Source organism: Odontomachus brunneus, unplaced genomic scaffold (genome assembly GCF_010583005.1).
Source record: "Odontomachus brunneus isolate Ranch 3 - 2012 unplaced genomic scaffold, Obru_v1 Obru_scaffold_001, whole genome shotgun sequence".
NCBI classification, from domain to species: Eukaryota; Metazoa; Arthropoda; class Insecta; order Hymenoptera; family Formicidae; genus Odontomachus; species Odontomachus brunneus.
The window spans coordinates 803,779-820,256 of record NW_022639451.1 but is presented as its reverse complement, the minus strand read 5'-3'; the positions used below and the strand labels follow the sequence as shown (position 1 = coordinate 820,256).

The 16,478-nt window shown below is 36.1% G+C and overlaps 1 protein-coding gene across 1 annotated transcript in view; it reads left to right on the top strand.

Annotated features, from left to right (window-relative positions):
- The first annotated feature begins 1,118 nt into the window (after window positions 1-1,118).
- LOC116847638 (UDP-glucuronosyltransferase 2B30-like) overlaps window positions 1,119-16,478 on the top strand; it is a 23,164-nt gene continuing 7,804 nt past the window's right edge. Inside the window, exons 1-6 of the mRNA XM_032822876.1 lie at window positions 1,119-2,461; window positions 8,572-8,642; window positions 8,768-8,866; window positions 9,127-9,266; window positions 10,104-10,417; window positions 14,850-15,069. Of these exons, the coding sequence (XP_032678767.1) occupies window positions 2,273-2,461; window positions 8,572-8,642; window positions 8,768-8,866; window positions 9,127-9,266; window positions 10,104-10,417; window positions 14,850-15,069 (1,033 nt within the window). The 5' untranslated portion in view covers window positions 1,119-2,272. The remainder of the gene's footprint in view (window positions 2,462-8,571; window positions 8,643-8,767; window positions 8,867-9,126; window positions 9,267-10,103; window positions 10,418-14,849; window positions 15,070-16,478) is intronic.

Here is a 16,478-nt window from a genome sequence, read left to right as displayed (position 1 = left end):
TTACTGCTGTCGCGCAGAACTCTTTGGACATTCGTTTTCTGATCATAAGTGAACGTTAAAAATATTTTTAAACCAATGGAACTCTCAAAGTGCGGCTGCGCACCCCTCCTGCTGCTAAAGTTACGCGATCTCGAACACTTTATAATTTTTTATGAAGAAATTATTTCTGCTATCGCATAAAACTCTTTATATTTTCATTCCCTGATTACAAGTGAATGTTGAAAATATTTGCAAATATGCAGAACTCGCGAAATAGTGTTAATCTCTCTTATTTTGTTGTCGGTATTTCACATTTTGTGAATTAGATCTTCGCAAATCGACTTTTCGCTTTTAATTAGTAGAACTATTGTTATATATGATATAGAACTCTAGAACTATTGTAAAACAAACCGGAACTCTAAAGAAATAGTTGATTTTACTGATTAGGTGCGCTGCGTGAACTTAGCGCACCTTTTTTTAAAAGTCTATTTTTTTGTATTTAATGACCGGAATTATTTAAAATTGTTGCATAGAGCTCTAGAACTCTTCAAGAGAGTATCAGAACTCTAAAAAAAATGTCACATTTTTAAATATGGTGTGCCAAGTTCACACAAGTCAAGATTTCTCTAACTTAAAAAATATTGAACTCAGAATATCTCCCTTTTAATTTTAAAAAATTTCTCTTGAAAAGCCGTATATAAGAGAATATCCTCTAAAAATAAGATTATATTTTTTCTGGGTGCTTGTACTTTAATATATATATACTTACACTGATATGAGCAAAAATATTTTCAAATAAGAAAATATACATTTTCTTAAAATTTCAGTTTTCCATAAAAGCAATTATTTATTCTATTTGAATAAAAGAATTTAGATTTAAGTAAATATGTTATTAGTATCCACCAAATATATTTAGTTTTTCAGATATTTTTTCTCTCAGTGTGAGGTGTTAAGAAACAGCAAATTTCGCTGAAACCACAGCAAATCTTTTAACAGCACATTTCAGTTTTCGGAAAACAGCATATATGAAATAAAAGGATAAAGAATTACTACCAAATGTTGATCAATTCCTCACTGGTAAAAATTCTATAGCAATTTTTGTTATAAAATTCTCCACATAGGCACACATATACACACGTTACAACTGAATCTATCAATTAAGCTAATAAAATTCTTTGAGAGCGAATAAGCTTCCTCTAGAGACGGAAATTCCCTTTTGAGATAGAGCACCGATATTTCTTCGTTTCTAACAACAGCGTTACCATCCACGCTCAAGCGAGAACCTCCGCTCTCCTTGTAACGAGAATAGGAAGGACGAGTCATATGTCGAAGGTAATGGTGCGTCAGTGAGTGATTTGTCTCCACCCACCTGTTTTTCCGTGCGTTTATATTTTTCCAGGCTTTTTCCGGCTGTTACTCTTCCTGTCTCGCTTGTAATTTGGATATTTTTATAGTTAAAATGAAGACGCGCATATAAATTCATATCCACCCAGAATACATGTGCGATACGCGTTGTAGTTACAATCTGACTCGCGTTAAATCTCATTAAACTTTAAGCGAATACGAAAATAAAAATGAGGTAAAAAAAAACAGGACAAGAAGAAGCGACAGTATACAGCGCGGTGGAGTTTTCGCTGTATTAATTAAGAGGGACTCTTCAATTTCTTAAATTGCGAAGTGTCTTCAAGAAGATCGCGTGAGTTCCATTATTGAAATTGGTCACTTTGACGATGTGCCGAATGTCGTATCACGTATCTTTAGCTTCCGCTTCATCGTTTTCTATGAACGCGCTCTGACGATCACGAATTCGCGAACATCTCCCGACAACGCCTACCACTGTTTGTTGACGACGGAGAACGACGCGAGGACGCGACATACGATTACTAGTGCCCTCATTGAGTGATAACGAAATGAATTTGTCGATAGACACTGCCTTATGGATAAATACCGCCTTTGTATTCTCGGCGAAATATAAAAATAACGCGCGCCTACACATACACACACACACACACACACACACACACACACACACACGAGGCCTGCATTATTTCTCTCGCAAAGCTGAGTGAGAAGCACCCGACCAATGGACAAGCCGTTCACTTATTTATCGTAGCCCCAAGCAAACTGATCGTGGAACATGTATTGAATTCTTCATACGGACTGCCTCGCCTTTTTTCCGTCGCTTTCCGAGTTCTTTTTAAAAATTCCTACGAGGGGCCGGTAGCCTCGATTCTTTCCTTGAAAGATTGAACGGCCGTTTCGCGTCCACGAAACGAAAGTGTTCTGTACCAAAATGCTCGCCGTGACGCTCGTATTGCTATCAGTTTCACTATTCTGCGCTCCCCAACACAACAGCGGATATAACATACTGGGTATTTGTCCGAGCGCAAGTTACAGCCACCAACAGCCCTTTCAAGCATTGATGAGAGCATTGGCGGCCCGTGGCCACAGCGTTACCGTCGTATCAACGATTCCCTTAAAGGTACGTCGATCTCCGCTTCCTCCTTTCGTTCACTAACGTTTTATATTTACGGTACCTGTCGTAATACATCCACGTCTCTCTCTCAGCCTTACATTCACGGCCATGCATAAAAAGTATCACGCGGACGAGGAGTCCAGACTCGAAGTTTTAGCTCTATTTTCGACCTGAACTTCCTAACATTTGTGTATTCTAAAAGTTCAGTGTGTGTGTACGTTAAAAATATAACTTACGTTATACGTTAATATTAACATACGCTAAATATATAAACAAAATATAATTCTTAGCGAAACTTTCTTACACTAAATTAGTCTAGTTAGTCTAGTTAGTAACTACTGTTACCTAGAATATCTTTGAAGCCAAGAACAAAGTTGATTTTTAGATCTATGAAATTACTCTACTTAAAAAATATACATCTTATAGTGATAACGCTTTTTTCTAGGTTTCTAAAAGGTTTGATTTCTTTCTAATTTGGCATAAATGTAAAAGTACAAAAAATCATATTTTTTCATTTGGTCCACTTTGAGTTTCACGGGCAGTTTATAACTTTTTAATGTTCTCACTCTTATCATCAACAAGTGCAACTAAAATGCATAATAAATAAAATTGAATACAAGATATAGTTAAATAATTTTAATAAAATCGTCATAACTGAGACACGAATCACTAAATTTCATTAGCCGAGATTCCAACCGAAATATTTTAAATCTGTGCTAATATAGTCAAAAATGGTTCGAATCTCGGCCAAACCGAGAGAGAGAGAGAGAAATCCGGCAATTTTTATTAAAATTTTAAATAGGCATAACTGAGACACCAACTATTTTAAATTTCTTTAGCCGAGATTCCAACCGAAATATTTTAAATCTGTGCTAAATTAGTCAAAAATGGTTCGAATCTCGGCCAAACCGAGAGAGAGAGAAATCCGGCAATTTTTATTAAAATTTTAAATAGGCATAACTGAGACACCAACTATTTTAAATTTCTTTAGCCGAGATTCCAACCGAAATATTTTAAATCTGTGCTAAATTAGTCAAAAATGGTTCGAATTTCGGCAAAACCGATCTTTTTTTAACTTTTTACATGTTTTGTTTAAACATTTTATTATTTATATAAATAATTTTAATTTAATTAATATTTAATCTCATATTCATAATTAGCAAACCAAAAACGCCTATATCTTGTATTCAATTTTATTTCTTATGCATTTTTCTTGCACTGATGATAGAAGTGAGAACAATAAAAAGCTATAAACTACCCCTGAAAATCAAAGTGGGCCAAAATGAAAAAATATGACCTAAATATTTTTTGTATTTCTACATTTGTGTCAAATTAAAAAGAAATTGGAGTGTAACCTTTGGGTAGGTTTACTTGTAAGTAGAAGATCTAAAAGTCATTTTCATTTTTTGCTTCAAAAATATTCCAAGTGGTAATAATTACTGACTCAACCTGTACATGGCCTCTAGAGAAGATCCTCAAAGGAAAATATTCTAACATCCAAAACCAATAGAATTCTGGTCACAAGAAGTACTGTTTCCTGTAATCTCATAAGCAGAAATTCTTAATAAAAGAGTATTCTTTTATTAATGAAGTAAAACTATTATATTAATCGGCGATCTATTAAATATTATACTTAAAATTTTTTCCTTTGTACTAAGAGGAATATTGTTTAACTTGTTCACTTTATTTGAAGCTTATTAGGAGATATTTTTATTAATTTTCTTGGTTACTTCCTGCAGAATTCTTAATTGATGAAGCTCTAAAATACTTCGAATCCTTTTCTTCTGTTCTAACAATCGATAAATAACCGTAAAATTAACGTTACATGTAACTTTCTTTTCCAACCTACGTTTCCTCATTATTTTTTCACGTTAAGAACAAGACTTGTACTGCAGATAAAAGACGAATTTCCTTTAATTTTAAGAATATTGTAGTTAGAACATTTTCCTTTTAGTTTTATGGAAGAATTCTCTTGTGAGACCATATAACAAAATTTCCTCTAAAAATAAGATCACATTTTTTTTAATGTAATATGTATGAAAATTGAAGTCCTGTCTAACATCTTTAAATGGCAGAAAACATACTTTTAGATTCTTTTGGCAAAACTAATACTTAGATACGGTATCAATAGTATCAAATTGATATAATGTCAGATTTCAGAGTATCAAAGTACACGTTAAATAAGATATTGAAGTCGAAAATAGGAAAATTTCAACTCGGTATAACAAGAAGTTTTGGAAACACTTCACACACGGTGAACTTTAAAGTTTTATGTTGAGTGGAAAACGAGTGCGAATTGTGTCATATGGAATTTAAAGTTACGTCGATCAGCGTGACGTATGACACGCGAAGACATCAGCATTTTTACTCGCGATTTTTATTCGAAACTCGCGAGAGAGATATTGTAAAAAGTCTTTATCGCCCGCCCGAACACCAGCGTGATTCAGCGTCCGCTTATCGCCCGCTTACGAAAATTGTCACCGACAAAGCTGCATTGTGCTCGCCGAAGAATCGGGGTGTCGCAACATTCTCGCGAGTTCGCGGTTATTTCCAGGTCTCGATAAACTTTGCAACTTTAAAGCGATGCTGCTAGGTTCGTTTTCGTATAATACTCTTTTCTTCTAATTGCATGCATAAAACTGCAAATGCTTTTACAGCGTGAAAGTATAAGCGATAATGAATGCCACATACTAAAAAGTTGCATCGAAATCAACAAAAAATTTTGTATTTACTATTGAAAATGCGATGTAGGTGTCATATTTAGTTTCATGTGACAAATTTAGAGCTCATACGCTTCAAATACATAGTATGCGGCATAGAGAAGACTTTCAGGAACATTATGAAGACATCGTAAGTGAATTTTAATAGATAATTTAAATAAAAAGAGAATTCCAGTAATAAGCAATATGTGTGCTAGCGTTTAATGGTTACGTGGTAAAGAAGACTTGATTTTTAGTTCACGCATGTCCTGGAAGAAAGCGCTGCATCTTGAGCTAGCTATATATATACATCTATACGGAACGAAGACGATCGTCAAAATGTCACATTTGATAAGCATGAACATGTTCGCGCTACTGTTGCGCCGCAGTATTTTTTCATATATCGTTCTTTCACAGATGTTATGCAAGTATGTGTGCTACGTTGTCATTTCAATTTTCTTACATATAGACGGTACGTAAATGTGAATATCACGTGGCCGATATTCATATTCTCTCCAAGAGAGCCTTTCGCTGCTTTTCTGATGAATTCTTCAAACCGCTTATGTACTGCACTGAGAGAAAAAAATAATTGGAATAACTATAATCTCACTATATTTTATAGTTCGTTTTGGCCTCAAACATATATTTATAGTTTATCTAAACACGAAGATATAGTAGAATGAACACAGATTTATAATCACCATTTTATTATTCTATATATATGATAAACCTTTTGGGAATATAATTATGTGTACCTATATTTGCCAAATATTCCAATTGCATTGACTGTATAAAATAGTTAATTTCTCTTACCATTCAATATTTGCCACTTTATTACTATATTTTTTATTTCAAATAATTTTAATTCTTGGTAAAAATTTTACACGGGTCAGTTATACTATGCTTATATTGTAAATATTACAAATATTATGGTAACATTTACTATAAAAATTATATTCCTAACTATAATCTTTTTACTATGCCATTATAGTTTCAAATATCATACGTTTTTCTCTCAGTGTGGGTGCATCAAAGAAAGAGTTTTTTCGAGAAATATGTTATACGCATTAGAGTAATTTACGAATATTGTTTTGAAGAATACATGTTATCTAATATGTGAGCTTTCTATATAATTTTCAATGGAAATTAAAATTCAATATTTCACTATATATTCGCATCCAATTTTATTATATAAATTGGAGCAGTAATTGCGCTGTAATTTTTGCAAAAGGAAATCAGTGTCACGATAGCAATAGTTCTACATCATTTTCATCCCTGAGTGAGGAATGCTCTATTTCATTTTTGTATGTACCTTCACCATACAAAAGCATTTTTAATTCGATCAAGTCAATACGCATGTAGAGAGAACTAATCTTTGCAGAAAGATTCAGTGTCATGATAGTAACTGTCTCTTATTGTTTTCTTCTCATATTGAGGAATGCCCCACTTCATTTTCGCACGTACTTTCATGCAAAAAGGTTTTTAACTCGGCGCATGTAGAAAAGACTAATCTTTATAGAAAGATTCGGTGACATGATAGTAATCATTCCTTATCGTTTTCCTTTCATATTGAGGAACGTTCCGTTTCATTTACGCACATACTTTCATCATGTAAAAGGATTTTTAACTCAGCGCATATAGAAAGAAGTAATCTTTGCAGAAGAATTCGGTAATTTTGTTATGATAGCATTTTCTTATCGTTTTTCTCTCATATTGAGGAATGCTCCGCTTTATTTTTGCACGTATTTTCACCATGTCAAAAGGTTTTTGATTTAATACAATCATTTAATACGAAAGTTTTGCAAGGGTGTTGATATCGCGTCAACGAAATTTTCCTACAAATATTACTTTGTATTGACTTGACCGAATTAAAATGCTTTTGTATGGTGAAAATACATGCAAAAATGAAGTAGATCATTTCTCACTCAGAAATGAAAACGATGTGGAACTTTTGCCATCGTGACTCTGATTTTCTTTTGCAAAAATTATAGCGCACTTATTGCTCCAATTTATAAGATAAAATTACGTGCGAGAATATAGTGAAACATTGCTCAGTGCATAACTAAAATAATATCTAAAATTTCCATTGCAAATTATATAGAAAGCTCACATATTAGATAACATATTCTTCAAAACAATATTCGTAAACTGCATTTATGCGTAGAACTTCTCTAAAAAAACTCTTTCTTTGATTCACCCAATACACAGTAGGCGGTTTGAAGAATTCATCAGAAAAGCAGCGAAAGCCTATTTCGAAAAGAATGCGAATATCGGCAACGTGGCATTCACATTTACGTAACGTCTATGTGTAAGAAAATTGAAATGACAACGTAGCACACACACTTGCATTCATATATCTATATGTAGAAGTGATGCATACATGAAAAAAAGAAAATAGCGGCATTATGTCAGCGCCTATTTGACGATCGCCTCTACGTTATCGACGCTTAGCGAGTTCGTCATTCACTTCAGCATCCCCTTAAGCGCGTATCCACTGGTAGTTTATCGACGGTAAACGTCAACGTGGCATTTACGCGGCCAAATCGAAACGTTACAGCTGGACTCACGCGCGACGTTTTACTCGATTTTTCGCTCAGACCGGACTAATTACTCGAAATAAATTTTACAATCAGACGATGAGAAAATGTTCCGAAAATACTGTAGATTGATAGATGGATATTTTATTTACTCGATGCCTTTTTCCACTTTTTTACTTTCCATCACAGTCCACTTTCTACATTTACTCGCTTTTTCTATGACATTCTTCTCTCAGTTCCTCTCTGATCGTGCCACTGACATTTCACTCTTTACCCTTTCTCATATTTATCCCCTCTCTCTCTCTCTCTCTCTCTCTCTCCTCCCCCCTCGCTCCCTATATATATGTGTATGTATATATGTATATAGTATATATATATATATATATATATATATATATATCCTTCTCTCTCTGTCTCTCTAAACTCGAGTTCAAAGTTACGCAAACTTCGTTTAGCTTCAATTTACTTCTACTAACATTTCTCTTTGCTGAATGTGTCTTCGCACGGCTTGATGGTCTTGTTTCTTTCGCTGCAAAATTAGGCATTAAATTGTTCACGTAAACTGGATAAAACCTAACTAACGAAAGCATAATTGCCTCGGACACGAACTGCCACGAACTGGCACTTTATTGCTTTTTTCCGTGGACGTGCAACATTCGTTGGCAGATTTTAAAAAAATATCCGTTTTACATTAACTCGTCCTTTACAAGATCTGAAATTGATGCAGCTTTGTCTCATCAACTCCCATTATATTTGTCCTCGTTTTGAAATGAATTGAAACAGCTATTATAACGCAATGTAAAAATATTGTTTCTATGATATCAAGTAATATTAGATTTTCTACACGTAACTGATATTTTCGATTTTTCTTACTCCCTAGAATCCTCCACCCAATTACAGGAACATAGACTTGTCGTTTTCGTATCAGAAGAACGATTGCACAGGATTGAGGTATGAACGCACCACCTATATTTCACATTCCGTGCACAAATCGCTATACAACATATATGTGATTCCCTCGATCCTAAAAAATCCGGAAGAAATTACTAATAATCTTCAACTTTTCTTTTGAACAGACACATGGGGGCCTACGCGATACTCCATAAGAACATGCAGGAGGCGAACAAATTGTGCGAGAAACAATTATTCAGTCCCGCTATCGGCGATCTTATAGCGTAATACAAACGTCACTTGGCTATTCTCATTAAAACTCGTAAATCCACGACTGTACGCGAAGTATTCGTAAATCTGCTCGCGAGACTAAGTAAATCGGAGCACATCGGTCACGCGAAACACGTCCACAAAAGCATTTCCGTCGCGCGCGCGCGCGCACAACGTTAATACACGCACAGTAGAATCGTGACGACTTTAATAGCCCTATACGAACTCTGTACCGTTAAAACAAATCTCGTCTTCAGTTCGCGTCTGTTTGCAGGGCCAACGAGACATTCCATGCGATCATTATAGAGCAATTATGGTACCAGTGTTATTACGCTCTCGTAAAGCACTACAACTTCCCGGTGCTGATGGGATTTTTGAGCGTAGGCAACCTGCCCTATGTAATGGATTCCGTGGGTAAGCACGTCGGCAACGAGACGGCAGAGGCGGTGACGGGGACGGAGGAGGTCGGCGCGATTTCGCATCGGCCTACGGGAATTTTATTAGTTTGCAAAAGTCACCCAGAGTGGTAACTACGGCAGCGGTGTACGACCCTGGTCGGGCGGTCGTTCCGCGACGTCTTTTTCTAGCGAGGGCTCGCACCCCCGAGTGGCACCGGGCGAACGTCGTTACCGCGCGCGGAAATTGACGTAAATTGTCGGCAAAGCAGAAAGTGCGAGCAATCGGAGACCAGGTCTTCGTGGAAAAGGATAGATTACTCGGTAGTGCTTTAACTTGTACCGGTCTGACCCGATGAGCGGCGGGGGAAGAGGTGGCGAGGGACGCGCCACAGCTAGCCGCCATTCGATTCCTTTACCTCGACGTAATTGAAGATACCCGAAAGTACTCTTTCCGGATGAACGTAATAGACCGTGAAATGGATCGCTGCGGCTGCTAGTGAAATATTTCAATTAAAGCCTGGGCGAGTTTTGAGAAAGCGGACGCGCACCGAGAGCGGTAACTTTCTCCACGTTGATCCGACCCAATCACCCGAGTGGGGTTTTCGAAAAATAGATATCCGATCCGCGCGCACGCGACACGTCGAGCTCCTATTTCTGGATTTGGCAAGAAGCTCACCGCGCAATAACACGTACCTTTATTCATCCATCGATTCGTCCCGGACACAAGCGAGAAGCGAGAGAATGGTTGTGCGAAGCAACTTCGAGAATCGAGTCGTATAGTAAAATACTTCTGCCGTGATAATACTAAGTCACAAATCACGCAACTTACATCACAATTATCACTGGTTGGCAGGAAACCCGGACGACCCCAATATGAATCCAGACATGGCGTATCCATTCACGGACAGAATGACACTGAACGAGCGTATACGGAATAGCCTTTACACCACGTGGACAAGATTGTATTATCGATATTGGCACCTGCCACGGGCTCAACGCATCGCTAACGAATGGACGCCCGGTACATCCGTCTATGACATCGATAAGAACTTCAGTCTAGTGATTCTGGGAAACAATCACGTGTTCGGCTATCCGAAACCATTACTGCCGCACGTGATCGAGGTTCACAGCTTGCAAATAACGGAAAATCCCGATTCCCTGCCTGAGGTAAAAATATATAGCGTATCTATGAAAGAAAAGAGACAAGATTATATCGCAAACCAAAGAGAGGGAAATGCACAAACGGTGTCGCGACACTGCGAAAAAAAGAAACAAGATTTTACACTCATTCACACGAAACTAACGAGGCTGCAGTTAATAATTATATGACTTTGCTGGATATTAAGTAATAGCGCGGAATTTAATTAACGCGGCATAAAGTCGTAGTCTATAGTGGCGCGATATAATCTCATCTTACAATATTTCAAATGCAAAACTGTGGGCACAGCTTATATTAACAGTTACCCTTCCCCCTCCTCCCTCCTGTATATTACTATGCTCACTCACTTCGGGCCACTTTTAATCGCTCATTTACAGGGAGAATGGATTACAGAGGTATAAAGTGAAGTTGAGCAATTTATCGAGTTAGGGGTACACCGACATTTAATATCTCCCATTTTATAGAAGGAGTTACTATTAATCGTGTCAATTAAACCTTCGTTTTTCGCAGTTCTCGAGTACATCTCGGAAACGGCTAAATTGTGTGTCGCGCGAGAATGATTTCTCCCGGGAAAATACGTACTATCCTCGCAGCTAGCCAGCAATAGTCAGTCGGTAGAAGTTTGTCGACGACTCAGCGCCAGCGACGTAAAGGTAAACGTCATTGCTATTTACCGCGAACCGTTGTAAGCCTCCTGAGGGCCGATAGGGAAAATATTATCGGAAGAGTATTTCGCCGAAGATCCTTCCCGTAGAAAAAATAACCGCGAGATCGCCTCTAATGGCATAATAGCGTCAACCGTTTGTGTCCATCTGGACAACCTGCACGGAAAAAAGGTTTGGTTGAATTAACCAAATATCTGGTCGATTATGAACGATCCAGAAATTCCGATTGAAGTAACCTGAATTCTATTTAAGTTAACAAGATGTTTGATCGACTTAAATAGAATTCGGGTTTTTCAATCGGAATTTTTGGATCGTTCATATTCAACCAGATACTTGATTAATTCAACCAAACCTTTTTTTCCATGTGGGAATGTATTGGCGTAAAAGTTTGTTCCTACAATAAATTCGCTACCAGTTGTATCGATTTATGGATTCATCGAACAGTGGATAATTACTCGACTGATTAGAACCCGTTCTTTTTCCAATCTAAGATGGAACTAAAAGTACACACAAAAAAATATCATTTTATTGTCAAGAGAAGCGATTATTTTCCTCAATTTACTTTCCTTCTTTTGAGTAATGGTGATCTTTAACAAAAAATATTTTCTTGATAATAATCTTCACAGAGAAAGTAATTTGGTTGTATCAACGTGGAGTTTGGTTTTAATGAACAAACCAACATGTTTTCATTAAAAGAGACAAAATATCTGTGGTTCTAATGATCTACATTTGTGTAGTTCTAAGAACCAGAAATTCCGTCTCCTTCAATTCAAAAGCGTTGGTTCGTTCATCACAATCAAACTTCATGTCAATACAACCAAATTTTTTTCTCCATATTAAAATGTACTCATCACAAATTTTAGAAAAATTCATTACCGAATAATGAAGAATTTATTCTTCTTACGTGAATATCATAAAACTTTATCGAAAGAAAAATTTTACTCCATTCTATGGTGTAAGCGAAACCGTATGTTTTTTCAATTTAATATTCTTGACTGAAGTACTAAACTTATTAAGATTCCATATGCATTTCGAATAGATTTGATGCTTATGATGAACTTATACTGAGAAAAATTACTTGAAAATTTGTAGGATATAAAGTTCATTCTCATACAAACCAGCTTTATATCCTACGAATAAATTTTTAAGTATTTTTTCTCAGTATATAGATTTACTGATATATAAACAGGTGGAGTATTTGAAACAAGTAATGTTGAGTCTGTTTTCTATTGCTGAACTAACTGCACTAGTTCTCTCCTATCTTTCCTCCACCAAATTTTATCTGTATATTTGTCTCTTTTTAAGTTCCAAAAGTGTACCCTAGTTCAGCAATAGGAAACAGATTCATTTACTTGCAAATAAAACGTCAACTATGTGTTAACAATTTATTTAATCGGGAATTACGCAAGAATTGAATAATTCATAAGTATCAAAAAAAGGAATAATAGTTCGCATTAGAACGCATGAGAAAAATAAGCCAATTCGTATTTCACAACCTTTTAGTCGCATTAGAATTGAAACTGTCTGATTATTGCGAAGACAATGCACGACAAAAGGTAACTGCAGTTACCACGTGATCCCGAACGATGCCGAGATGCAGAACGTGACCGCGACAGTGTGTTCGTCTTTATACACGTACACGGAGAACGTATCGAAATCCATGAGAGGTTGTAATTAATAGGACAAAGCCTTTGGCTACACATTGTGCATATGGAGGCACCGTTGCCGTGTCTTCCATAAAAGCCGACACAGGCTCCGCAATTAACAAAGGAAGTTGTATTATCAGTAATATCAGTCGCATTAATAGCACAATCGGTTCCATTTGCGTCCTACCGTAGCACTTGCTAACGCAATCCTTGCGAATGCACGGGAGACACTTCGCAGATAGACATACTTCATAAAACGGTAACGAGCAAATAATATTTCGACGTGAAATTACGTGCGTTTCAACGTCAAAAAAAAATTTGCCACGAAGGAAATCCGCGAGCGAATATCCTGGCACGTGTATATTTTCGAAAATCATTTCGCGGGGTAAAATAGCACGCTCGCGACCGCGTCCCTCGATTATCGTAATGACAGCGAAATGTAGACACGATTAATTGGCGAGTGAGAAATATAAGCTGTGCTTCACATACATATACACACACGCGCGCACCCACACACACACACACGCACACACATACATACGGTAGATTCCCTTGTCTCTAAATATCGGCGAACGATGACGACCGAATAGAGCGACTGGGAAACCCCGATGAAAGGTTAACGACGCCGCCGATACAATTCGAGCGCGAAATACAGCGAGAGGTGTATTTTCCCGAGCTTTTTCGACGATGACTCGTGTCGACTCGGCATTGGACACCATGGACGTAGGAATATCTGGACGGAGCATATTTCCGCGCGATTGAAACTTCAAGAGAAAGAGGATTGTAACGGATACGACCAACCAAGATGGCGACATAGGATTATTTTTATTTTCTAGTTGTATCTTATTTTTTCTTTTCTTCTTGCGGTTTCTCTATTCTTGCAACGCTTCGCATAACAATCAGGCATATTGTAGAAGAAAATGGAACACTTTACCGCAGACATTATTTTTGTTTACAGAACACAATCTCAAAACACAGCAATGCCTCAGTTAAAATCACGCCGCACGACTGCGCACGACATGAAAATATATCTGAGTCTACATTATCGTGTGTTACATACAGAGTGAGTCTGATAAAAAGTTCACGTTAAATATCTTCAGTATTTTGAACTACAAAAAAATTGTGCCTACAAAAGTTTTATGGTTTCGAAGAAGACGTAACGTAGTGACAATTATTTTTTTTTGTAAGTAAAAGTATGTAGGAGATTTCAAGATCACCTCAAATTTTTTTTAACAAAATTATAAGATTTCTCTAAATTCCTCGAATCATTCTCCATATCAAAGTACCGAAGTAAAATTATTGAAAATTGAATACTTCCCGAGATATTTTTCATTTTATTCTGATACTTTTCAATTAAAAAAAGGATATGAAATATCTCAAACTATTTACTTTTCGATATTTCTATATATAAAATTATGAGTGAAATTGATTATTGTTGAATTGAAATTGAAAAAAAACATGAAGTTTTAAACAAAATTCTATCGCATTTTGCAGATTTATTGATGCAGTATCCAAAAACTAATATCATTGATCGATTTCTCTTCGTTATCTCGAACTTTCTATAAAGTTATTTCGATGAAGTTATCGAGAGAAATTAAGTTTACGAAATATTTTATATCTTGTGTGTACTGAAAAGTATCAAAATAAAATCAAAAATACCTAAAGAAATATTGAATTTTCAATCATTTTACCTCAGTACTTTTGTATATAATCTGAAGAATTTATTTACGTTAGAAAAATGACTCGATTAAACAAATTTAAATTTCCTACATACTTCCACTCACCAGAGAATAATTATTACCACATTACATCTTTTTCAAAACTATAAAACCTTTGTAGGCACTATTTTGCTATATTGTTTGAGATAATGGAAATATTTGAAGTGAATTTTTTATCTGACTCACCCTGTATCTGCTAATTTTGATTAACTGGGATGGTCGCGGCGGATATTTTCCCTTACCCCTGTGAAGCTTCATATCCCACGTTCATAAGAATAATTAGTGCTTTGTCCAAACCAACTTACGTGTTAGACTCGATATCGATACCGAAATGAATGCCGTCGATACCGTCGCGTCCATTCGCTGTATCTCGCTCATTAAGACGCATCGAAATTTTTGTCCTCATCCCAGGAAATCCGGAAGTTCCTGGACGACGCTCAGGATGGCGCCATTTATTTCTCTCTGGGCTCGAATTTGCAAACTCACCAGCTACCCGCCGGCCCTTTGACCGCATTGTGCAACGCCCTGAGCTCGCTCAAGCAAAGAGTTCTATGGAAACACGGCGGGAACATGGCCATTCATCCAGCCAACATCAAATTTGTGAAGTGGGCGCCCCAGCAAGCGGTCCTAGGTAAGGCTGCCCAAGGCTAAACTGACCACCTCTTTACCTCGCTCTCCGCGAAAAGGGGATCAACCGCTCCGGAATATGCACTTACAACGCGGTTCGATGAGAAACGTTCTATGGCGGAATTTCTTTGTGCTCGCAGATAGGGAATCAACTAGATTATGAAAACGATAGACCGGCAGAATTCATCTCGCGAATCTCGTTCCGAACTTTCTGCAGCGCCGCGTTGATAACGTAATCCGCCACACATCGATGCTTGATTTTTAAAAACGAGTCCTCTGAATTTGATTGTCCTCTCGGAAAAGTGTCAGAGATCATTATTTTGTTTTCTATTGCAACTTTGCAGTATTTAATCCTGACAGTAACTCCAAGCGCCTCCCGGACGTATTGATGTAAATTTCACTCTAACTTACAAGAACTCCTCCAAAATTATACTCGGAAACTATTTTAATGGTTTGCTTTGAAAGTTTACATTGAAAGTAACACCAAAAAGGGAACCATTACAACTTACGATAAGTGATTTATATAAAGTTTAAATCAATTTTTTTTATAATATACAGCCAATAAGTAAAATCAGCGTGTATCACTATCAGGATTAACATTAAATATTTAAATTTTGAATTTGGAGAATGTAAAGTTTGTTCGAATTTAACACATTTGCTACCAGCGTCACACAAGTGTGACGCATCGATCTTTCATTTCAAACTCATATTTAAGAAAAAATATCAACTTCCGGATACATACCTCGTTTTGGATATTCTTTGGATATTGTTTTGGTCTTTAAATACACTTGTATTTAATCCAAACCTTCAATATAAAATATATGCATATATATTCAATATATGCATATATATTTAATGTTGAACATTTAAGTATTTATATTTAAAGACCAAAACAATAAAAATGTCCAGGATTAAGTACGTGTTCGGACATTGACATGTTTATCCAATATTTCAATTTGGCTTAATATGTTTGCTATCAACGCCACGTAAGATAAAAGTATCAATTCTTGAACATGCTTAATCTTGGACATTCTCATACTGTGTTTCAGTCTTTAAATACAAATATCTAAATATACAAATATTTAAATTTTCAATATAAAATATATGTGTGTATTCAGTATACGTGTATATATTTTAAGTTAAATATTTAAATATTCGTATTTAAAGGTCAGAACAATAAGAATGCCCAGGATTTAATACACGTCCGGGCATTGGTATTTTTATTTACTTCAATTTTTCAATTCTACTTAACACGTTTGCTACACTGAGAAAAAAATTATCTTAAAATCAACAAATATTTCTTTGATGAGTGCCATTAATATATTTATTTAAATTTAAATTTTCTTTATTTAAATCAAATATTATTTACCTGATTTAAATAAACAATATTGGGTTTAAATTATATATATATAT